Source organism: Pseudonaja textilis, chromosome 1, assembly GCF_049901715.1.
Source record: "Pseudonaja textilis isolate UNSWEBS1 chromosome 1, rPseTex1.2, whole genome shotgun sequence".
In the NCBI taxonomy this organism is placed as follows: Eukaryota; Metazoa; Chordata; class Lepidosauria; order Squamata; family Elapidae; genus Pseudonaja; species Pseudonaja textilis.
In genome coordinates this window covers 198477394-198503299 of record NC_141990.1, presented here as the reverse complement: position 1 = coordinate 198503299, position 25906 = coordinate 198477394, and the positions used below count along the sequence as shown (strand labels likewise).

The 25906-nt window shown below is 36.1% G+C and overlaps 1 protein-coding gene across 50 annotated transcripts in view; it reads right to left on the bottom strand.

Moving 5' to 3' along the window:
- Positions 1-1794: 1794 nt before the first annotated feature.
- NEB (nebulin) overlaps positions 1795-25906 on the bottom strand; it is a 210313-nt gene continuing 186201 nt past the window's right edge. For 4 of the 50 annotated variants that reach the window (XM_087920216.1, XM_087920224.1, XM_087920223.1 and 1 more), the window contains 20 exons: positions 24737-24850; positions 24527-24631; positions 23125-23229; positions 21792-21896; positions 20210-20302; positions 19291-19383; positions 16350-16442; positions 15818-15910; positions 10810-10902; positions 10293-10385; positions 9762-9854; positions 9265-9357; positions 7092-7184; positions 6696-6788; positions 5341-5448; positions 4755-4944; positions 4191-4283; positions 3826-3975; positions 2987-3096; positions 1795-2491 (listed from right to left, as the gene is read on the bottom strand). In XM_087920216.1, coding sequence (XP_087776342.1) covers positions 2318-2491; positions 2987-3096; positions 3826-3975; positions 4191-4283; positions 4755-4944; positions 5341-5448; positions 6696-6788; positions 7092-7184; positions 9265-9357; positions 9762-9854; positions 10293-10385; positions 10810-10902; positions 15818-15910; positions 16350-16442; positions 19291-19383; positions 20210-20302; positions 21792-21896; positions 23125-23229; positions 24527-24631; positions 24737-24850 — 2184 coding nt within the window. In that variant the 3' untranslated portion in view covers positions 1795-2317. Of the gene's footprint in view, positions 2492-2986; positions 3097-3825; positions 3976-4190; positions 4284-4754; positions 4945-5340; positions 5449-6695; positions 6789-7091; positions 7185-9264; positions 9358-9761; positions 9855-10292; positions 10386-10809; positions 10903-11303; positions 11397-15817; positions 15911-16349; positions 16443-19290; positions 19384-20209; positions 20303-21791; positions 21897-23124; positions 23230-24526; positions 24632-24736; positions 24851-25906 lie in introns of all 50 variants that reach the window. The other 46 variants (XM_087920228.1, XM_087920234.1, XM_087920233.1 and 43 more) reach the window with 19 other exon arrangements.

The window sequence follows — 25906 nt, the reverse complement described above, 5'->3', positions numbered from 1 at the left end:
AGGTGGTATTCAGCAGGTTCTGACCAGTTCTGGAGAACTGATAGCGGAAATTTTGAGTAGTTCGGAGAACTGGCAAATAGCACCTCTGACTGGAGATTTTACAGTATCCTTCCTCTGCCACACCCACCAAGCCACGCCCACAGAACCAGTAGTAAAAAAAAAATTGAATCCCACCACTGCTGTAAATCACTTATTTTGGAGGAAAGAGGCCAAAATCTAGGGAGAAAGCTAAAATTACTGTTCTCAGGATGCTGTTGGGAAGCAGGAAAATCTTAGTATAGTGAGTTTGAGATTTTGATTCTGAAAGCAGTAACCTAAGAAACTCCAGTGAAGTAGATTGTACTTTAAGGAAGGAAGCCCCGGTTGTTTAAAACGTCAATGTGAAAAATACGAACATTCTGCCAGATTCCAACTGATGAGGCCTTTTGAGATAGCCTGAAATCTTGATATATGTTGGTTCAACAATCTCTTCAATTATGCAATTAAAGGGATCATTTTTCCAAAATGATCTCTTGGAAGTCTGCATCAGAGTTTAACCCCGCCCCCAGGATTCCCTGTTGTAGATTTCAAAGTGACCATTAATTTACCAAGAGATTGCTGAACTCAACATATGTTAAAAGGTTAAAAGAATTGATTTTTAACACATTATAATTGTTAATGGGGAAGTTATTTCTAATTGTCTCCTGCATTGCTTGCATCTGGGTAATCAGCCTATCTTTATCACTCTGGCCCCAATTTAGTTTTAATCCAGCATCAGTTTTGCAATTGATGAAGTGAGATGCAGCTCCTCAACTTAAAGCTTTTAATAAAATTGTGTAAATGGGGAAACATGCTTCCAGTCTCCTAGAAGAGTTGCACCCGCTGTTTCAGGATGCAGTGTCATTATTATACTGGTGATACCCAATTGCAAATACGTCCTTCTGAGCTAAACCCATGATGCAAAGTCTTGTCCTGTTACCTGGAGGCTGTTGGGGTCTTTGTGTGGAGCGAACCAGGTTTAACCCAAGCAAGAGAGAGAGGCAACTTGCCTACTGGGTATCTCTGGCATTATCTTTTCACCGGGAAGCACGGCTAATGGGCAGGACTATCACATGCGGGGCTTCCTGGACTCAAAGCTACTGCTAGACGGGCAGGTGGAAGGCATGGTCAGTAGGGCCTTTACCCGGCCTTAGGTGCTGCACTAACTGTAGCTGTATCTGGAATGGAATATCTCACAGGAGTAATGTATCCCATGTACATGGATCTGCCTCTTGAAAGCTACAATAGGTGCAAACTGAAGTGGCCTCTAGTCATTAGCTGTGAGAAATAGACTGCATTGGTTGCTCACAGCTTCTGGCTGCCATTTAAAGCCTCATGAAGCCATATATGATTTGAACAGTCTCCAGCCAGAAATTTCCTGCTTGATGTGTACACATGTGGATAATATTTTTGGTTTCCCTACTATTATGAAGTAAGGGAGGCTGAGGTCAGGAGGAAGTGTTGGTGTTTGTGTAATGGCTCATGCTATGGGATACCCCTTGGGTATTAGACTTGCTCCCTATGGTAATGGATTTTCAGAAAATGTTAAAGAGGGGACTGCCTTGGCAAGCTTCTGGAGGTCGATGGATGGACACTCTCAAGTTCATGGACTGCATGTTAGCATCAAATAGTTTTAGAATTAATTTGCATTTTAAATTCTTTCAGTATTAATATTATGGATGTTGGATAATTTTATTGTACTCTTGTAGTGACACCAGCAAGAACTCTGAGAAGCAAATAAGTATATAAAATGAAGAAATAAGAGCACATAATAGATTTTGCGGAAACATGACATTTATTAGTCACTAATTTGAGAGAAAATTAACACCACTGCGACCCAAGAACACGCAGGTTAAAAATGCATGCATCACATCAGCATTCTCTTAAGTAGAGCAGACGAGAGGCTTTCCACTTTTAACTAGTTTAAGGTGTTGTATACTAGAAACAGACATGGATACATTCGGTTGTGTTTATCGTCTGTGATCACTGCATCTCTTGAGAAGACAAAACCACGTCAACAAACACAATTCCATGATTCATGAAAGTAAACTGAATCGTGCAAATTCGGATGGATTAAAAGAGGGGTGACGTCCTGAATTTCGGGTACCCAAAACTCTCTTAAAACACCTAGTTAAACTAGGATTGATAATGTTTCCTGAAAGTTTTAGATGCCAGACAATTCTTCACCTGTATCAAGAGAGAGAAAACAATAAGGGTCTTTGGCGACTTATGAATTGTACTGAACTGATGTGGCATAAAGGGCCCTCTTATTGTCCATGTCAGTGTGAGTCTCCTCCATTTAAACTGCTTCTACGTAGTTGGCTGGAAGCATGCCGGTTTTGCCTGTTCTTTGCACAGTTCCATACATCCATCCTTCATCGATGGCTTGGACGTTGACGATTGCATCACCATCTTTGAAAGAGACTTCATCAGCATCCGCTGCTGTGTAGTCATACATAGCACGATAAGTCTTCTGTTGTGGTCATATTAAGAGAGAAAAATAATGCCCAAATGTTACTAGCATAAACACAAGAATACAGGAACCATCCATTCAACACTTCTGTGAAACTTTGAATATAAAGACCTCCCTCCCAAACACATTAATAATACACCTCAGTCCCTCAAATGAATAAAAATCATCCCAAAGATGACCATCCATTCAGACGTGTGAAGGTTTTTATTTTTCTCCTAAGAAATGGCAGCCCTTCTACACAGGGCAGACAATGATGAGTTAATGATAAAATGTAACATAACTTAATCCAAGTTTCTTCCCCATTACAGTTTGCCATCAAGACCTTAAATATGTAAGCATGTAAGGAGCAAAGCTTGATGTCACGAATCAGGCTCCACCATTTTGATGAGGTCATTGGCTTGTGGTGGACTCACTTGTACACAGGCTCAATTCAGAAATACCTTCTGCCCTGCAGAAAACACCGTTTTTATAGATACTTTTGTCAGATTTGCTTACCCCTGCAGTAGATGGATGAGAGGGGATGGAAGATACTGTAGTCTGTTGAGTCGCAACAGATGATGACCTTTGTTGTGGCAGCTCTACAGTTTTGGCATGTTTGTAATCCACTAAGGAAGGAAACGAAGTTGAAATGTATCAGAAGAAGCAAAAAACAAACAAAAAAACCCCACCCTAGTATGTTTTTAAAATACATGGTTAAATGGTGTTTGAACACTGGGTATTGTCAGTGGTTGAGGCTATACATTAATATAGCACTGATATATTTATTGTAAGAACATCTCTTCGTAAAAAAAATGTAAAAGAATATTTGCCCACAGAGATGATACTAACATTTTTTCTTCTTTTGGGCATGCAATTGTTGCTACTTTTTAGTACTTGACTGAAAAGAATCACTATTGTACATTAAATAAATTTTGGTCATTATATGTTACATTCTGATGAAGGTGGTATCATGCTATAACCAACCCTTATGTATCAATTCAACTCAATTCAGTTTATTACACGAAACTATGTGGTCGGCCTTAGTTTTTGGGGAGGAAAATAAGGGGGGAAATTCTGCCTCTGCCTACCAGCACCCATTGGTATTAATCTAGCTAGCGTCCTGTCAGTGTGTGAGAGATTTGTGGGCTGTTTGGAAAGTGAAACAGTATTTGCTGTGTGAGCAAGAAGGAGACAGCAAGGAGCCTGGGCGTGGCTTAGCTCAACCGTTCTGTACTAAAGCTGCTTAGAGCTATGAAACTAAAACTGAAACTCCTCTACTTCTATTTTGCATTTGGACATCCATCCATCCATCCATCCATACATGCATACATACACATATTAATTTATGTGTTTACCTGTTGTAGTCGTAGGAAAGAAACCTCCATTGCTGTAATATGACAAATGCTGATCAGCGGTCTCCGAATGCTCAGATTTTTCATCCCCACCACTGAGACTGACAGCACTGGCAGAACGTGAATGGTCTCGGCTACGTCGCTGGGCTTGAACTGGGAGCCAGAGATGAAGAAATAATAGTGAGGGGGGAACACTGTGGTTTCTTACTTAGCAGGAAAGTAAGATATATTAAATTCCTAACAAAATAAAGCTGCATTTAGAGAGAGCTAGAACCATAAGCTGATACTTTGTGTTTCATCCATAATGAAGCTCAAATATTCTTTTCTATCGGTATGATGCTCACAATTTCACAGACAGCACAACATACCTGCCAGCAAGTGTAAGCTTCTCGACTGAATGTTATCTTCTGCTGGGTCATAGTCAAAGACTGATCCAGGATTGGTTCGCCATACACGAAGGCCTGCAGAAACGTAGGATGAGAGTGGGATGTTGTTTTGTGTTATTGCGGTTTTAGTTTGCGATCAAACAGTCAAAATGTAAGTAAATGAATGCTTGTCGTTTTTACAAGCCACATTTAGAAAATGAGTTTATTAGTTATGTCTCTGTAAACATAACAGACAAACAATTATGGTTAGATGATCTAAGATACTGTCCAAACAATTGAATCTGGAATAGACCATTAACTCAATAGATGAGTTCAATATAAACTCACCGATGTGCAGAATAATGTCTGCATGCTCTGAAGAATGGATTTTACAAGCAGATTTGGTTTAGACATAGCGTAAATTTTAGTGCAGGTAAACTCTCGAAATAAATCAACTTTTTAAAAAAAATGTATTTGGTAAAATTAATTCTCTGCCGCATATCTTGACGCAAGGCATTATAGTTTTGTATGCTTCGTCTAGGAAAATGCATACAATATAAGATATACCTGTTAGATTATTCAGTTCTTGATCCTGACCAATTCGTTTCTGCTCCATTTCTACAACTCTTCTCTGAATGCCCCTATAGTTAATGTCACTGAAGTCTTGCATATTCTTCTTTACACGTTCTGTTATGGGGTCTGTGACAACAGGTGTGAAGCTACCTTTGGTCTTTTCAAAGTCTTCATGGTATTTCACCTGGAATTAAAAAAAAATACAAGTTCATTCCAGATAGTCATATTTGAGATAGCTTTCTTCAACCTGGTAAGAGTTAATAAGTGGGGTACAACACCCATAATTTTCAGCCTCTAATAACTAGGAATTATTTCCCCCAAAATGGATTTTGCTGATTAAATAAGGCTTCCATAGTATTTTGCCTTGAAAGGCACCAAGTTGGGGAAAACTATCTTAAGTAAGTGCTTAATATCTGCTTACCCATTGAAATTATAAAAATGTCTACTGTAAGTTGTCCAAACTCCAGAAGCTGATTTTATTTTTTGCTTTGGATGTTACATGTGAATTGCTGTACCTTAAAATATGTTAGGAATAGTTTACTTGGGCTATTTCTTGGCTTTCATAGAAAGCAGTACTCACTGTGGAAATGTGCCGTTGTGTCTCTCGAACTCGCCTCATTTCAGGAGTATCCAGGACAAAGGGTGCTTTACCTTGTACTTGCTTCCGGAAGCTATCCGAATAGAGGATCTGACAATATTAGAAAGATTGAATCAATGCCCACAGCTATTAGTGAACAGATTTTTAAGAGATGCTTCATTTAGAAGCTGTAGGGAATCAAGAAATGCCAAACATGCAAACAAGGTTAGGAGCATATCAGAAACATTTATTCTTTACCAACTCTTGATCTTAAAAAGTTATTGGGCATGTAATATTGCTTTTTTAAAAAAAAAAATCTATATAATCTCTTAACCTGTTCAATCTGAAGGGTTTTAAGGAGATAGCTTTCAAAACAACAGCAACAGAACACAGACAGGTGTTTTCTATTATCTCAGACCTTGGTGGGTTTTTTTTTCTGCATGGCTAATAGAAGGTTCTAAGACCTTCTGCTTATCAACATGTTCTATTTCCAACATGGTGCAATACAATAGCCAGGCACTCAAATCAACCTTATGCCATTCCAAGAAAAAGTGCCATCTTTAGATTTTGTTTGCTCCAAAGGCAGTGGGGCTTCTATCATGATTTGACAGCCCGCAAAAGCACTTGGAAACTCTTTCCATGTAACCCTGAGGCACAAGTGATATACTCAAGACAAGGGTCGCCTCGCTTGCTCCTAGATTATGAAGAGTTGTAAGGAAGAGATACCCTATAGCAGATGGAAACCAACTCTGTGATTAGTACTCATAAGGCCCAAAAGGGGAGAGCAGATCATGTAGTCCAGAATTGGTCTTCTGAGAATGATAAAAGCCATAGGAAACCAATATATATGTTTGAAGTAGCTCCACCATCATCTCAATGTGGCTCAAACGCTTTTGTACATTTACACAAAACATTTTAGAGTTTTGTCTAAAATATTTTTAAAGAACTGCTTCAAGGCACCCTGAGGAAATCTTACATTTCCTTCTAAACATACATTCGAAGAATGCAGGCTTGGGTTGTTGTTGTTTTTAAGTCTAAATTGCAAAGATCATTTTGATCCATGTAACATGAATAATATAAAGGCTATCTTTTTTTCTTTTTTAAGTCAAGTGTTTACTGAAGGCAGTGGCAATTTAAAAATCCTTATGCCGTGCTTAAGTAGTGACATGACACAGTTAAAAACCAGATCATAGGCTTAGGTAATATATTCATTTCTAAATGCCAACATAATGCTATAACACTAATGCAGTTATTAGCCTGGAACTATGTTGAACATTACAGAAATAATGTATGTATAAGTGTAAACAATATATATATATAAAATATATAAAATATAAATTGGTTGTTCCTGAAAATACCGAGCTAATATTTTCTTGATTGCGTTTGGCCCTCTCCATCTCTGGAGTGATGGAAGTTGGGGTTCCTTTTCCCAGGCTCTCTTTGTACAAAACCTACACAGGATACAAGAAAGTGTTCAAAAAGCAAAGATTAAATGCTCGTTTGTGAACAATTTTTTTTAAACTGGATTACTATGAAGTAAGAGCGTAATCACTACATAAGTAGACACATAACCCAGGAAACAAGATTGTTAAAAAGTTACAGGGTGAAATAAAATCAAGAAGAAGAACAAAAATGAGAATAAAAGGAGTGTTGTGTTTAAAAAATGTAAAATGAGTGGGATTGAGCTATATTAGATGCAGGACAAGATTGATCAAATTTGTTATTTTAAGTTATTTCATTTTTTTTCCGAATACCAAGCTAATGTTTTCTTGATTGCGTTTGGCTCTTTCCATCTCAGGAGTAACTGGTGTTGGGGTTGCTTTCCCCAAATTTTCTTTGTAGATAACCTAAAGATTGTAAAAGTATGCAAAAATCACACAATCACAAAAATTCACAAAAATATAATCTAAATACAAAATCTAGCTTCTTTTCCTTTTGCAAAAAAAATGTGCTAGAAGGCTTTATCTGAAAAGAATACAAAAATATATAAAAATAATGATAAAAACTTCATGATGTCCAAGATAAACTTAATAAAAACGAAATGTCATTTGAGATATAGTTATCTTTTCCTCTATTTCACACAAGTTAGGAAAACATACTTCATTGATCACAGTTACATGGTTTTAGATTCTTATGAAATCAAAGACATATAATAAAACTGCAATATGAACACAAGGCAAAGAGGAGCTTGAATTAAACCTCAGTTATTTGTTATAGGGATCTCTGCAGTATATGAACAAATATTCTATGAGAAATTCACAAAGAGAAATTGTAGTATATTTGGAAATAAATTAATAAAGGCAACATTCAAGTAGCAGCATTTAGAAGGAAAAATTAAGAAAGTGAGATGATTAATACAGAAAATATTATTTTAAAGATAAGGATTCTATCCAGTTAGCAAGATCCATTACATTGTGTAATGGTTGTTTTCTATGAAGTATTTATGGTTAAAATAATGGTCCAATAGTGGTTATCTCACTAATAGAATAATAATCAAATAACTTCTGTTTGCTAGCAATTGCTTGCTCAGTATAAACCACACAACAGGAAATTACCTTGAGATGTTTTTCTCATAGGGAATGCACAGTGTATAGTTCTCCATACCAACTTCATTCTCATTCCTGTAGATACTTTTGATCATAGCTTACTCCTACCGATATTAAGGTTCTATGGAGTCCTTGGTGAGCTGTGAGCTTGGAAGTCTTGCTTGCAGAAGTCTCATTATTCGACTAGGTAACATCATCAGTGCTAGTTTGCTCCCTATTTATATAACAGTAGCTTTCCCTGCCAGTATATTACCAAGCCAAAAACCATGCCCCCACCAACACTGGCAGGGCAAGCTATGGTATAGAAACACAGAGCAAATACCACACCCTCTAACACTGAAGATGTTACTAGTTGGGTGATGAAAGATCAGCAAACAAATAACCAAGCTCAGAAAGCACTAAGGACTCCACAGTTTAATCTTGAGCTACATAGATTCTCTTCTATTGGTACATTAAGTTTCTATTTATTTTTAGTTTGGATATGATATAATTTCTCTGCATTCCTCACTACAGCATGCTAAAAAAAATTCAAGAGCATGAACTACTACAGAAGAATACATTGAAATCCATGTTAGGTCCCAAGAACCACGATAACTTGCAGAGTTACTTCTGAATGGTTTCCTCTAATGGTTTCCTTTTCTTCACCAATAGACAGAAACTTGCCAGACTAAAGAAAGCATTTACATAACTACAGATATACTCTAGGAAAAACTAGGGAGGAGACATTTTACCTTTCTTCCTGCTGAGCAAACTTTCCTCTTTGCCCTCAACAGCCCCTGCATCCTAGGAATTCAGACTACATACCATTGCAATTATAATTTCTACAGAACAAAGCACTGATAGTCTAAGTTATTTCATTTTTCCTAAATCTTGTTTTCAGCAAGAACTCATTCCCACATTTCATTACATCAGTTCCAGAACAAAACTCTGATTATGTTGTGTTTTCTCTGCTGTGCAATTTTAGATAATCAGCAGCTGAGGTGCATATAGAAATGTTAACCATGTGTTTGTCTGACTCCACCTTTCATAGTCATCAAACTGGATGAGCTTATATTTTAAGTTCATCCATTATTTTGATTCTTACAAAACAGTTATCTGCATAAACCTCTTCTCAAGAACAAGTTATCTGGACCAGAAATCATAGCATGTAGTAATATCTGGATAGAGTCCTATTGCCATCACTGCTAGATTATGAAAATTCTTCAAAAACTGATAGTTGAATATTAATATTAATATCACAGATCTCTTATGAGAAGAAGGTAAGTGATCAATATATCAGTATTTTACTTCAGGGATATTTTTAGATACAAAAGGCAAAATTTCTGAAGTTTTGTTAGCATGTTATATTTTATTATATCAAAAAAAATTGTTTTTAAAATACCGAGCTAATGAACTCTTGATTGCGCTTCGCTCTCTCCATGTCAGGAGTGATAGGTATTGGGGTACCTTTCCCCAAACCCTCTTTGTACAAAACCTACAAGGTAAAAAATGGGTGTCCAGTAACCATAGAATAGCAACAACCAAAATGATATTTCAAGAGTTTACAGTGTTAATGCCAGGAGCACACCAGCTTTCAGTACAGAAACTGGCTGTTGATTTGTGTCAGAAATCTTCAGTCAACAACCAGATAGAAAACAATCTAGTAGGATAAAGAAGCTGATAGACAGTACATGCCAATCAAACACTCTGCTGAATAAAATAGTAACTCAAATGTTTCTGGGAATATGTTAAAGTTAAGTTGCAGAAAGAGTTCAAAAGGTAGATGGTTTATGCCAAGAGCAAGAAATGGGAGCTATAGTTCAGTTAGAAAACACAAAGCTCTAATAGGTTTAATATTATTTTATGCCATTCATTCCGTTGCCTCTTTCTTTTAAATACCGAGCTAATATGTTCTTGATTGCGTTTGACTCTCTCCATCTCTGGAGTGACAGGGGTAGGAGTTCCTTTCCCTATGTCCTCTTTGTACAACACCTACAGGATATAAAAAAAGTAATCTAGTAATTACAAAACAGCGATGTTCATCAAAAGATGTTAATAACTTATGGTGTTAATACTTGGATCACACCAACTTCCAGGGAAGCTTGCTAGCTGTTGATTTCACGGTCATCTGGAACAGAGACCTTTAATCAACATCTACACAAGAAAATGTTCTAGTAGGATAAGAAAGATAGAAAAGCTGAAAGGAAGGTGAAAACACTGGTTTGCTGAAAAATAAATGTAATGAATCCATTCTTAGTAGTAGAAACAGTGGTAGCAGTAGTAGAAGATTTAGGTTGAAGAAGGGATTCCAAAGGTCAGAACCTTGTTTTAAGGGTAAAATTGAGACTCCAACAGTTAGAAAGCACAGATCATTCACACAACAACTTATTTTTAAAATATTAGGTATAATTTCTCTTTTTTTTTGAATACCGAGCTAATGTGTTCTTGATTGCGTTTGATTCTCTCTATCTCAGGAGTGATGGGTATAGGGGTACCTTTTCCCAGTCCCTCTTTGTATAAGACCTGAAGGATACAAAAGAGTATCCAGCAATTATGAAACAGCAATAATCAGAAAACATATTAATAGGTAGCATGGTTAATATTTTAATTGCACCAGCTTCCAGTGAAGCCAGCTGGCTGTTAATTTCAGGGTCATCTGAAGCAGAGAACTAGAATCAACACCCATATGAGGAGGGAGAGGAAACTGATAAGATAAGAAAGATGAAAAACAAAAGGGGAGGAAATACTGTGTTTGTTAAAAAAAAAAAAAAAAAGAATGAGCAAATCTTAGTAGCGTAAGTAGATCTGGTCTGGGCAAGAAATTTCAAAGACAGGAGGCTTGTAATAGGCAAAAAAGCCATTACTGAGAGTTAGGAAGTAAGATCATTAACACATCAATCTATAGTATTTCAAAGAAATCTGTTTAATGTTCTCTTTTTCTGAATACCGAGCTAATGTGTTCTTGATTGCGTTTAACTCTCTCCATCTCTGGAGTGACAGGTGTAGGGGTTCCTTTCCCTACATCTTCTTTGTATGCAACCTACAGAATGCAAAAAAAAGGTACCCAATAATTACAAAACAGCAATGTTCATGAAAAATATTAATAGTTTATAGGGTGTTAATACTTGAATCACGCCAGCTTCCAAAGAAGCTAGCTGGCTGTTGATTTCACTGTCATCTGGAACAGAGACCTGTAATCAACACCCGCAAGAGAAAATAATCCGGTAGCATAAGAAAGACGGAAAAGCTTTAAAAATGTGAAATTTCTCTATGTTTTGAAAACTAAAAGTAGTGAGTCAAATCTTAGTAGTAATAGTAAACGTAGCTTGAACTAAAGCTTCCAAGGATTGGGGCGGGGTTGGTGAATTGGCAGTACTGATAGTTAGGAAGCAAAGTCATTAACACAAAGAATTTAGGTAATTTTCTTCTTCTTTTGAATACCGAGCTAATGTATTCTTGATTGCATTTAACTCTTTCCATCTCTGGAGTGACAGGTACAGGAGTTCCTTTCCCTATGTCCTCTTTGTATAAAACCTATAGGATATAAAAAGGTAATCTGGGAATTACAAAACAGCAATGTTCCTCAAAAGATGTTAATAGCGTTCGGTGTTAATACTTGAAACACACCAACTTCCAGGGAAGATAGCTGGCTGTTGATTTCCCTCTGTTGCTTGGAACAGAGATTTTTTTTAAATCAACAACCATGGAAGAAAATTATGTAGCTGGATAAAAAAGGCTGAAAGGGGTGGGTGGGTGGAGAGGATTCTAAGTATATGGAAAATTAAAAATTGTGAGTCAACTCTTAGTAGTATGCCTAAGTTGAAGAAAAAATTCCAAAGAAAGGAGGCTTTTTTCTGGGAGATGAATCAGCACTACTGATAGTTAGAAAGGGACATCATTAACACATCATTAAACCGTTTCAAAGAATTTAAAGAATTCTTTTCTTTTTCTTCTTTCAAATACCGAGCTAATGTGCTCTTGATTGCGTTTGACTCTCTCCATCTCTGGAGTGACAGGAGTTGGAGTCGCTTTCCCTACATTCTCTTTGTACAACACCTGTGGGATAGAAGAGCAGCCAAGTAAGCCAGCAATAACTAAAATGGAAGGATTTGGTTATTGATGCTTTATAAAGAAGTTGATTGAGAAGAGGACATCTGGCTGGATGGTGGCATCATAAGAAGTTTTCTTTTTTCGAAAAGCAGCCACTAGTATTTTTTTACATACAGTGTCATCCTTTGAAGGAGCGTTTTGGATCTTTGTATCGTATTCAAAGAAGATCGAACACGCCAGTGACAGGAAAATGGAGCGTTATATTTTGGCAATAATTTGGAGGCAAGGTATCGAAGAGCAGGAAAGGTTTAAAAGTCTCCAAAATGATGCTATCATAAGCTGAACAACAAAGATCAAAGTGTCGTAGAAAGCACAATGAAAACATTAGCAAGGTGAAACAGGGATTGGGAAAAAGCTATTTAAAAAAAAAAAGAGAGAATTAAAATGCCAGTTTCCTAGAAGTACCGAGCTAATGATTTCTTGGTTGTGTTTGACTCTCTCCATCTCAGGAGTGACAGGAGTTGGGGTGCCTGTCCCTAGGTTTTCTTTGTATAGGACCTGCATGGTAAAAGGTAAAAGGTGACAAGACAAAAATAAGAATGAAAAACAGCAGTCACTTCAAATATACCAAGAGTGTTGGTCTTCAACCTCCTGGGAATGAGTCTGAGGCTTTCCAAGTTATAAGAACGTTCCCAAGTCCTATTTCCACGATATTCTTTCTGTGGTTTCTTGCTTTTGTCTACGCTGCTAGCAAATCACAATGTTTAATAAGCCAGGAATGTTTAAGTCATCCAAGATTATTAAATGATGTAAGAATTTGGCTTTTTAGCCATTGCAATAGCACTTAGACTTATATACTGCTTCACAGTGCTTTACAGCCCCCTCTAAGCAGTTTACAGAGCCAGCATATTGCCCCCCCAACAATCCGGATCCTCATTTTACCAATCTCGGAAGGATGGAAGGCTGAGTCAACCTTGAGCTGGTTAGGATCGAACTGCTGATAGTCAGCAGAATTTGCTTGCAATACTGCATTCTAACCACTGTGCCACCATGGCTCTTATGTTTTGATTAAGCCCAATAGTATTTTAAGATACCTCTGAGGTAGATCATGGCCATACAACTAACAAACCCTTTAAAGTTTATGAAGAATGAATATTAAAAATTAAAATATTTAAATGGCTTTTATGTGTGGGATTTATACAGGTGCTTCAAAACTTCAGGTTTGTCTCTATGTGGTAGTTTTTATTTTTAACTAGACATGACATTTTGCCGCATAGTTTGTGGTTGGGAGTCACTCATTCATCATCCTATATTTTTTGGAGGCTCTGCACTGTGATGTGTTCAGAAAGGTCAAAACACACAAGATGGCAACCACAATGGCATGATCCAAGCTACACCTCTTTGGCTCCACCCATATATAATGTGAGGCTTTAGTCATGATGCTGCAGCCATTATCTTTACTCTTTTGATATTTCCATCACTACCACCATCACCCCTTCCTTGCTCTAAGACAGAAAAGATTGGTTCAAGATGTTGGAAACTGTTAAGATTTTGGACATCAGAATGCAGTCTTGTAAAATGGCCTGGTAATCCTCCCAAATGCCCAAACTATCATTAAGATATCAGTAATATTACCCAAGAGATTTTTCCATTAGATCTTTTATATTAGAATCGCTTTTCAGACTGTGCATATAAATTTAATAAAAGAGTGAATAAATAGTTTTTAAAATAATCTGGCTGGGGAAGGGCTTTGTTTTAGAGAGTAAACAATGCTGCAACTGTAGAACTGCGTGATAAAGATTACTCATTCAAAATTTCGGAAACATCAAACTATATACCATGGTGGTAAAATCAAGGGTTCTTTTTGTTATGCTAAAATAATACAATAGTCTCCTACAGAACTGAGCAAAGAAACCACTGCAAAAGATATCATAAGGTTACTGGTTTGGCAGAAATAGGACATACGGTGATGTTGAAGTGATGGAAATGAGATTCAGCTATGAATCATTGCAAAAAATGATTCCAATATTTTATTCTGAGCATGTCCATATTGTTTTTTTTTTAATTTCTAAACTTCATCTGAAAAAGTACTATACACCTGCTTCTACCCAATTGGAGATTTAGACCATATTCTTTTTACAATTTAAGATATGCTAAATAAATGATTTTTTTAAAAAGAATCACAGGAGTTAAAAAAGAAAAGCACAGTCAGGATTGTATTCCAGATGGTTAACAATATTCCAGGGACAGCAAAAAAGTGAATAATATTCCAGACTATTAGAATACAAAATAATGAACAAAATAAATCCATTGGAAAATTAACTATATTGATAGATTCAATATTATTTGGATCAGTGGATTATATATACAGCTAATCAAGATTCAAATGATAATTTGAATGGGGTCAAATGGGAACTTTGTGTTATTTGAAATACAAAGCTGAACTTTTACTGAACATCTTTGAGCTGAACTACAATTTGAAAAGATATAGCATAATTTGGCCCATGATTCTTTAAGACTATTCCTTAAAACCTGGCTGACACTGTCACAGAATCATAAATGTAAACTGCCTACATAAAGGTTCTTTTCCCAAAAGGCAGCTGGACTTTCTTGAATTTTCTTTCATCTTGAAAGTATTTAATTTCTCACCCAAGAAGCTTCTTCAGTGGTAATTAAGAAATGCAATTTCATCCAATGAAATAAACTTTACATTGGATCCAAAGTTCCATTGTAAGCCCATTTATTATAAGAAAAGTCAGTAGACTTAAGTATAAGCTTTGCTTTTTCAGTAAAAACCCACCAAATTAATTGTATTTAATTTTGGCTGGATTGTAGCCTAAATCTACAGATCCAAAATTTTGTTGTTATTTTGATCTACTTCCCACACTTTTCACAGTAACTATCAATATGAGTTGGGAATACACATACGATCATTAAAGAAATAAAAATCAAATAAACCAAAAAGGTCAGTAATTGAACCATTCAATTACTAAAATAAAGGGTTTATTTTATTTATTTTTTAAAAATGACCGTTTTATGTTACTTGGAATGAGTAATATCAAGGTTTTGTAAGTTAATTCCATTTTAATAAAGTTAAAGGTCATTTTTAACTACAAAAATACCGAGCTATAGATTTCTTGATTGCGTCTGACTCTCTCCAACTCTGGAGTAATAGTTGTTGGAGTTCCAGACCCTAAATTCTCTTTGTATAATACCTGTGTAAGAAGAAATATATACGTAAAAAAAAATCAGCACAGAAAAATAATTTGGTGCAATTTTCTTTAAGAAATTTTTTCTTCATGAAGTCTACAGAAATTTGAAAATCCTCTTAAAAATAAACTCCACCCTTAAATTGTTGGCATTTAAATATATACATGTACATATGAACTTTTGTACCAGAGTTTGGAACTTGGAAGATTATAATTGTGCTCTTATTTTCCTGTCCAGAATCACAAACTGTCTCAAAGTTTCATTAACAAAAATAAAGATTAGCAACAAAAGAACATTTAGAAAAATATTTTATAATAGTTGTTGAGGCTCATTAGTTAGGATCAAAGTGTTATTCTAACTTTGCATTGCACCAACACGTGGCTGTCAAAAGCTATTAGAAAGATTTCCTGTTATAAGGGTAAAGGGAAAGCACTCTGAATATTGGTTTAAGGCAAATCATATTGTTTTATTTGAGGAGGGGTAGGAAGATAGGAAAGGTGTATGGTGAAAAGAAGAAGTTAAAAATCACTGCAAAACAAAAATAATTAAAGCTTTAATTGTCCACGTCTCATGATGGGATTAAAAGGAAGAGGAAGAGATAGTCAAAATCTCATGGAGGGTTTAAAATTAAAAGGAAAGTTAGCATAAGGTCATGACAGTTAAAATTATGCATTGATAAATATTTTGAGCTATACCGAGCTAATGTTCTCCTGATTACGTCTGACCCGCTCCATTTCTGGCGTAACAGGAGTTGCCATTCCTGTGCCAATCTGCTCTTTGTAAGACACCTGTGAGGGTACAATAAAGTATCCACAAAAGACCCCAGCAAAGAAGTGCAATAGCCAGAATTGAATTTCAACTGGTAGTAGGTAGTAAATAATGCACGGTTAAATCCTACGGTTGGACTAGTGCCACAAAAAGAAAAGGCTAGAAGAAAGAGAATATTATTCATTAAATATGTGAATGACATCGCAGGTTAAGGAAAGCATATGGAAGGGAAACACTGTTAAGTTTACGGGAACAAATTGTTCATTATATTTTGTTTTATTTTTTAAAACTTATTTTATGATGCATAAAGTTTTTCATTAGTTAAAAGTTAGAAAGGGAGATGAGTCACAAAAATCGGAGGTAGTAGAAAATAGAGTAGGATAGTTAGAGATTATTCTTTTTTTTTTTTAAAGAAAAATTATGAGTTGTTAAAATAGATTTGATTTTATTGAGAAATACCGAGCTAATGTGTTCTTGATTGCGTCTGACTCTCTCTATTTCTGGCGTACTTGGTATTGCAGTTCCTTGCCCTGCATTCTCTTTGTACATTACCTGCAGAATACAAACACCCACCAACATGAGAAATCGGATAACTGCTAGGAAAACATCAGGGCGCAATGCAAATGTTGATTAACAGACTTATTTCACAAAAATATGTACACACACATACACACCCAGCTGCGCTGTGAGAAATGTTTCCACTCTCTTTTGAAAACACCACATGTTGTTTTAGAGAGGAATGATATACATGGAAATACTGCAGTTTTTACTACGGATAGTCCAGTTTGGTGTAGTGGTTAAGACACCCATTTAGAAACTGTAATGGATGACCAAAAGGAGCCCAAAGGTGGAATCATAAGCATTATCTGTTTGGAATTGCTGCGCTTCCGTATGAGACCTAAGTCCAACCATCTGTGAATTCCCTTGATTCCTATTTAGTGGCAATTGACCTTCACCATTAGATCAGATTATTGTGTATAGGTAACATGTAATAAACTTGAAGAACTTTGAACCAAACTCCTGTTCCTGATAACTTGCACCTGACAGAAACTGGGAGACTGTGAATTCTAGCCATGTCTTTAGGCACAAAGCCAGCAGAACTTTGGACCAATCGCTTTCTCTTAGTTCTAGGAAGGAGATAATGGCAAACCACATCCAAAATCTTGCCAAGAAAACTGCAAGGATTAGTCCAAGCAGTCGCCAAAAATTGGACATGACTAAATGAGGGGGAAAAAAGGTTCTTATTAAGTAATTGTCTCATTTAGTGGCTGGTCATAGTTACGACTGTGATGAAAATATAACTTGTGACCAGTCCTCATATTTACAAACCTTTGCAGGTCTGTAAAGCCAAGGAAAGCTGAAATAAAATAGTAAAATTATGTTTCACTTAGTGACAACTGAGTTGCTGGTTCCAGTTGTAGTTGATAAATGAGAACCATCTGTATTCCACTGAACATTTCATTTAAAACTCTTTCATGGGTCTCCGGTTGGGGAAAAGAGATCACAAAAGCTTGGAACTATAAAATTCCCTTTAATTTTTTTTATTTGGGAAACCAATATCTGGAAAGTTCCTTTTGAATCAGATTTGAAATACCTGAATTAATAACAATTCTGTTTCAACTTTAAAAAACATCCTTTAACATAATATCAGGCCGTTTTTAAAAAAGAAGTATATGAAAGATTTAAACATAATATCAAACAAGTCTCACATATTTTTTACTTTAAAAAAAATGAGAAAAATTGAGAAAAAAGAACACCAAGTCCTTCCATTAAAAAAATAAAATAAAAGTCCTGCATTTCACTCCTTTAAAAAGATGCTGATTTCTTCACATAGAAAAATTATAATTAGAGCCAAGTATTCGGTCAGTTGAAAAAATACAAAAACAAATAATATAAACCTAAAGTTAAAACATGAAATATATTTCTGGTGGTCTGGTGGAACCAGATTTTACAAAAACATATTTTAAAACTAGTTCATTGGTGAAAAGCTTAGTCAAACGAATGAGGAAGCAGGTGGGCAGGCAAAAAAAATCAAGATGCTGGCTGTGATCATACAACTGGAATCCATTAGAGTTGAGCAACTACAATAAATTTAAATTAATCCTTGGTGAGGACCTGATAGGTGACAAAAATGCCAAACTCAGCCTAAACAACTGGCTGATTGTATGTCCAATGTAATAATAATAATTTTAAAGAAACAACTGAAGTGTGTGCCATGTATCTTGATTTTTCTGACCCCATCATGCAAAGCAGACAGTATAGAAAACAAGAAAGGAGAAGACGATACCTATGGATGAAGTTTTATGGTTTCTTTAGAGATGCTGCATTGTTACTACCTTAAAAAGACCTCAACTGAAGCTTCCTGGTCAGCCATAATGGCCTTATTTTCCAGGCAAATCTGTGGCACAATATCATACTGATTATTAAACTACATTAATATTTCTAATAACCACCCTAATGGTTTATACCAGAAGTCCCCAAACCCTGGACCACAGCCCATTTTGCAACTGTATATCATGAGTGTCGGGCATGTGTGCTGCCCTGCCACTCATGTAAGTTGAACTGCGTGCACACATTCACACCAGGCCGCTGTTCATGCAGCCCGGTTCCCCTCTCCCACCCCAGCCAGGCCGCCAATCTGCAAAGATTGGGACCGTTGGTTTATACTACCCAATGTGTGTCCAATTAAGATTTGATTGAATATGTACCATCAAGTTGTTTCCAGCTCTTTGTGACCATATAAATAGATTTTTCTCCATGTAATTTGATTTGATTACCTGACGGAATAAGCTAAAAAATTAAGTTCAGTAAAGGGTAGTGAATTATTTAGAATTTCTAACTTTCAAAACTTTAATCCCTAACATCAGATTTCAAGAGGTACGTTGCAAAAGCTAATTTGAAGCCTGGAATCAGATCACCACCGACGAATCAATAAACAAGCTAAATAAATAATGCATAGTTCACAAGCTAAGGAAATAGATACAAATAAACATTAATGTAATTGTACTAGGATTGTGCCTCTAAGTATATCCAGAAACCTGTCAAACATACTGACTAAATACTCCTGCTTATTGGCAGCCAAAGCTACTTGTCTTAGGTCAATGGCAAATTTTAGAGTAGCTTTATAGGAAGCACTTCATCAATTAGTTTTGCCGTTATATTAAAAATCAGCTCAGCATTAATACATTTATATTCTCCTTTCAAAGTTTGTATACAAAAGTTAGCAAAGCAAATGGAACTTTGAGATGGAATACAACGAGAAGAATACCCATTAAAAATACAGGAGATTATGTTAGTACATGTTAACAAGGGGAACAAATAGCATTTTAGTAGGGTGAACAGCAGCATGTCATAATTTGCCAGCTCATTATCAAAAGAGAAATAAAATTTAGCACTATACCGAGCTGATGTGTTTCTGCGTCTCCTTGACCCGTTTTACTTCAGGAAGGTCAGGAATGGGAGTTCCTTTTCCAATCTGTTCCTTGTACTTAATCTACAAAGTGGCATTCAGAAGAAAGACCAAAAAAATGATGTCATGTACAGGAGATGTACATATCCGTCTCATTTCACTTAATCTTAATCCAACTGTGTTGGATTAAGGCTCCTAGCAATCCTTATCTTGGGTCATGCTGGCTATGGCTATTTATAGCTGTAGTAACCTGTGGAAGGCCACAGGTTCTTCATTTTGATCTTGCTTTGTTTCCCACAAAAGCTCTCTTTCACTACAAACTTAAGGCTACATTTGTTGACAGTGGAAGCAGAACTTTGATACTTATGTTCATCTCGGCATGCTGGGTATAAGCATTTGTTGTGAATGCTGGTATTCCTCTGACTGCCTTTCAGTTCAGGTGTATCAAAATGCATCCATTTGAATCCTAGAACTTTCTTCATTGAAACCTAGGATATAGCTCATGATTGCATGTAACTGAATGCACAAAGGAGTCTTCCCAGTGGAAATGAGGAATGAAAGAGGCTGTTGTCTTCATATTTAATAGAATCCTTTCAAATATGAAATGTTATACATGCAACGGAGCCACTGGATCAAAGTAAGAATTATGGATTGGATCCAGTTTCTCCTAATTTTAACTTCATTGGTTTTGCTGAATATACTGTTAAGTACAGCAAAAATTATTGTTTCAATGCGTATTTATCCCTTTCACTTCCAATCTAATTATATTTTAATTCCATTCAACACTAAGTCTAATCTTAGCATAAATGACACTCAATTTTATAAGTTAAAACAGCAAAGAATGTGTGTGTGTGTGTGTGTGTGTGTGTGTGTGTATGCGTGTGTTTAAATCATTTTGATTTTTTTATACCGTGCTAATGGCATCTGTGGTTTTTCTAATTCTCTGTGTCTCTGGTGTTTTTTCAATTGCTGTTCCTGTTCCAATGATATCTTTGTATAAAACCTAAAGCAAAACAAGATCAAGCATAGAAAGAGATATTGTCACTTCTGCAGCAGCACTACAAAACATCAGAACGTTTATCTCAATAAAAATAAAAAAGCATCACAATATCTATTTCAATGAATAAATAATCATACCCATCTCATTTGTGCGTAAGTGTACTAGTGATACTTGTATAGAGAAACCACCTGGTGTTTATAATTTCAAGCAATATAAAAGGAAAGAAATCAGACCAGTAAAAACAAGGACATGAGGATATAGCTCTTTAACCTTTAAGGTAAGAATCTTAGCTTATATAGCCTAAAAACAAAGGCATTTGTTTGCAAGCACATGAGCAATATATAGATTCTATTCACTGTTATGTCAAATGAAGCTCCGGGGCTTTTTTTTCTGATTTTTACTAACAGTTTTTAAAAAAAATATTTATTCATTATCTAGTTTTCTAAGGCTGAGGTAGGCAAGGATTTGATAGGATCTTCAAGCTTCAAACTTCAGGTATTGAAAATAAATCACGAAGTTTTTAACATAGAGCTACCTCTCTTGGTCAAACACTTATCAGTTACTTTGGTTAACAAAGACATCACAAAATGACAATAGCTACCCCTTGGAGCCCTTTAAGAATGTTAGATTTTAGAATAAACTAAAAATATTTATTTATGGCATTCCTGGATTAGCTGCTCAAAGAAAACACATGAAGCTTACAACTTTGGAGCCCCAAAAGCTCCATCAAGATATACGGAGATATGTCAAAATATTATTGTCATGTATGTTGTACTCAAGTTATTGCATTACTTTAAAAAAATGTTAAAAGAAATAGAATATAAGGCAGAAGTTGGCTCTTCCAATTATATTATAAACCCAGCATCCATCTTCATTGCCTAATCTAGCAGAGGCTGTTGGTAGTTGTAGTTCAGCAACAAGGTGAACTATTTCTGCAAAGTGATTGGTTTCCCATTCCTGATGGGCAACTACAATTCCCTTTAAAATAAAAGTGGCACTAACCCTTTTCCCCACCCTATCACTTTGTTTCATAAAAGCTGAACATCAAACCATTCTAAAAATGGATGTAACAGCTACAACTTCTTTTTACTCTGGAATTCCAGTGTGGGAAGATGGTGATTTCAACGATCCATCCCTAACTTACTTTGCTAAAAATGTGTATGTTTGTGGATCAGATCTTTATGTCATATCTTTATGTAAACAATGAGTGGGTTAAAAGCCCCTTATCACTAACTCAGGGCTAAGTTCTGGATCCAAATGTGGGTCTTTTAAATTAGGAAGGAAGGAAGGAAGGAAGGAAGGAAGGAAGGAAGGAAGGAAGGAAGGAAGGAAGGAAGGAAGGAAGGAAGGAAGGAAGGAAGGAAGGGCTTTCAGCTGTGCATAACTGGATTCTTAATTATCTATTGTCAAGAGGCTTTATTGGTATTAGTGAAAAGATTGACATGTTTTAGCCAACTGGGGACCAATAATTCGCTAAATAATATAAACTTACCGAGCTGAAATTTTTCTGGTTTTCTTTAACTCGTATTATTTCTGGTGTTTCATTTACAACGGTGACTTTTCCCTTACTGTCCTGCAGATCATGTTGATACTGAAGCTGTTAAGAGAATACATGTTTTTCAGTGCATTAATGTCAAAACAGATTTCTGCTTGGCCTTCACCAGTACAGGCCATTCATTGCTCCCTGAGTGCAAGAACAGATGACATCTTCCTCCTCCCCCTCTTCGCTCTCTGCAAATGCCCCCTGCACCTTAGTTTCCCAGCTTTGATTCCAACCTGAGCCTTCTGAAGTCCTTGAGAACAGGTGGCTTCCAGAGCTTTATTCCACTTCAGGAGCAGCCCAGCTCTGATTGGCTGCAGTGCATAGCGCATCCCTGCTCACCAGTGGCTCACATTTGTCCTGTGCAGCCATTTTGTTGGGAATAACCCCACAAAGGAAAGAGGAGGCACTGGTAGAGTGGTCCACTGAGAACCAGGCAAGAAGCCCTTCCTTCCTTGCACAGATAAGAAAGTCAAGAAACAGAGGAAAGACACATCTGGCCATAATCTCTGGACTGAGTACAAGCACAACCCCATTGCCAACCCAATGTAATCTAGATTGGAATTTCTGAAGTTGATTTAAGAAACAGCCTGAGAGACAAAAACTTATTGCTGCTGTGCGGAATTGCTCCAAGAAGAACTCAGACTTCTTGCTTCCAGACTGACTTTTTAAAATGTTAGTAATAGCAATAGGATTTATGTACCGTTTCATAGTGCTTTGTAGTGTTATAGAACGGACAAAGATATATGACAAATATATTTACGGGAGCATGAACCAAGGTCCTTCAAAATATAGTATCAAATGTAGTCAAATATTGGTAAGCTATTAAGTATCCTGCATTCATGAATTCATGAATTATTTGACAAATTCTATTAAGTTATTTGTAACTAAGCCTCCCAATCTCAGTTAGACTTGTTTTCAAAATAACCAAGACGGGCTTAATTATTATAGGGAAAATTTAAGTTTCTTGCTCAGCAAAACAATAATCAAGAATGTACCTTAGAAAGAGTGGTAAGTATCTCTGAAAAATATCTGGAATCTACATGAACAGCATCACTGACAATTGTGAGCATGGGACTTTGCCATCATGGTCAGAACAGCATCAGACATGCTTCTGGTAAGGTACGAGCAACCTATTTATTGGCTAAGGCTCAAAACATTTCAGACACAAAACGTTTTCTACCCACTAGGCTTAATATCTAAGATAGGAAAGAAAAATTGCCTTTCCGGGGAACGTTGTTTGCTTGCTTGCTTTGTTGGAATTCATGACTCTATGTATACCTACCATGCTAAAATTCTTTTGATTTTCTCGGACCCGCTGATTTTCTGGAGTCTCCAGCACGGACACATAGTATGGCATGGTTTTCTCTGCGTCCTCCTTATACTTTTTCTGTTACGTAGGTTAAAAGAAAAAAGAAAATGTACCATTGCAGTAGCAAAACAAAAATTATAACTTTGTAAATACCCATACAAAGACAGATAAATTTTTTTTTGTGATCTAGGGGACAATAGCAAAGTCACCACAGAAATACAACAAACTCTATCCAGAGTTCTCACTTGAGGCCCAAACAGCCAGGCTCACATTATCAAACTTTGGACATACTATGGGAAGTCTTTCTCTCTGGAGAAGGCTCTGATGCTGAGAAAGATGAAGGGAAAAAGAAGACGGGGACGATCAGAAGCAAGGTTGATTGATCATTTACACTTGTGAAAACATGCACTATTGGAAGTCCTGAAGTCCAGGTTAGGGAACAGATCATCATGGAGAATATCTATTTATGTGGTCATTAAGGGTCACCACCAACCTGATGGCACGTAATCAATCAGTCCATTTTCAATGTCTAAGACAGACATGCTTTCAAAATAAGAGCAGATGCGTGATAAACATTGCATACCAATATAATAAGGACATTTATTAGAAGGCTTGATGGTTTGGGTTTGTACTTTCTAGATTGCATCTGTCAAATGTGATCTAGTCCATAGATCGAGCAAGCTAAATTCTCTTTTTTTAAAGAAAGTATTTCCTTCTAAGAGGAGAAGCCAAAACAGTGGCATTACCTGTTAACTTTAGAAACAAAGACATTCAGGTCATAGATTTTATGACTTAAGTATTCATTTGAGAAGTATTCATTAGACTTGGCCAAAAGGGTTAGTTGTCAGAAGTGGATTTTTAAAAATGGGGGAAGTTAAAAGCCACAGATTTTGGAAGATTGGGTTTTTAGTATTTTTAGGAAGTTGTTAAGTGCTAACGAAGAATGAAACTCATTTACCAAACGCTTTTCTGCTAAAAGAATAAATTAATGAGAAATTGTATTTTTGATTCTTGGCAGTTGACTGAAAAAATTCAGCGATACTCTAAAGGCATAAAAAGACATTTTAGGGGCATGTGATCTGTGGCCGCCATCCCGCTTTGAAATCTATATGAATTTCCCCTTTAATTACTAGTAGTTTTCTTCTATATTTAAATGGTTGCAAAAATGAATGCAAAGTCACCAGTGAAAGTGAAAACCAGAGCAAAATGTCCAACAGTGTAGAATACCTCACACTTATTGGAAGGACTTATGGTGTTCTCTCAAGGTCACACAGACAGAGGCCTATTTCAGATGGTCTCTGTATCACATTATTTATCATGCTGGTTAAGGCTTTTGGAAGTTGGAGTTCACCTCCATTTGCAGAGCCATCATTACCTTACTGGAAAAGTTCTTCACATGATGTGCATGGATGATTTCTGGAGTGTCAACAACTGTGGTATAATTGGCTTTTTCCATTTCTGCAGAGTGCTTATACTTAAGCTGTTGAGAGAAACATCTCAGGGGAATTATCCAGAATAATCAATTTACAGATGTAGCTTTTTCTTGATTTAATACAGTAGGAAATTAAATTCATTAATCACTAACCTCACTAGCAATATCTGTGGCATTCTTTGCCCTCATATAATCAGGTGTCTCCAATGCAAGGTCTGTTAGTCCTCTTCCTTTGATTTCCATCTCCAGAGCTTTCTTGTATTCTTTCTGTGGATAAAGACAGGAAAGTAAAATAATTCAATGTATGAAGGGTCAATTCAAAACCAATGATTAAATGTACTATTGGCCCCATTTTCTATTTTTTAAAATTATTTTTAATAAGATAAAATAATTTTTAAATGCACAACCATGAAAATAATCTAGTTCCTATTTTAATATGACTGTGTAATTCATAGATCCATTCATGAATAGTCCTGTGATGTGCCAATTAGAGAAACCGGATGCCAAAAATGCATAAATTCACGGAAATTGTGCACAGATTAAAAAAGAAAAAGAAAGAGGGCTTTAAAATGTGTGGGAGAAAGTTATCTTCATCATCCTGCTAGAATATATCTGGATCATTGCTTATTTGCTACATGAACTGCTGTTATCGGAGCCAAAAGAAGTTGGTTGTTGTGTCTTTTGATTGTTGGGGAGAACTTGTTTTCTATCTGCCTCAGAAGTGCCCTAGGAAGTTCTGACACATTTTTCGCCTCCTTAATGTGTCACTGTTGGCAGTTGGAAAGTATAAGGTAATGGCTGTTCTCCTTGAGATTAGAGAAGATGTTAACCATTGTTAAAAACACTGTTGGTACTAAATATTTCAAAATGGATCTGGCTGAAAACAGAGTATTTTAGTTGCAAGATCATGGGAATTCAATGGGACCAGGAAGACCATCCATATTCAGGATAAAGAATGCCTTTGGAATGTCATTCTTGATGGGCTACAGAGAAAGACCAGTTGGTTTACTATGTATGGTTAACTGAACTTTAAAAAAAAGTATCAAACTTTTTGAGATTTTACCAAGGAAATCTGACAATGAAAAAAAAAAGATTAAAAATGTGAGAACTATTGCTCATGAGAAGAATCTTCAATATCTTATTGGGTTTCAGCCATCTTTGCTTTCAACTTATCAAATGTTACTCAGAAAAAATTTATAAAGGAAATTCAAAGAACAACTCTTGAAGTGACTTTTATTTCTTCAAGAAATTATCACTACAAATCTGGGAAGTGACTATTCATTATGATGATTTTCCATTTGATTGGTATAAAAACTAGATTGG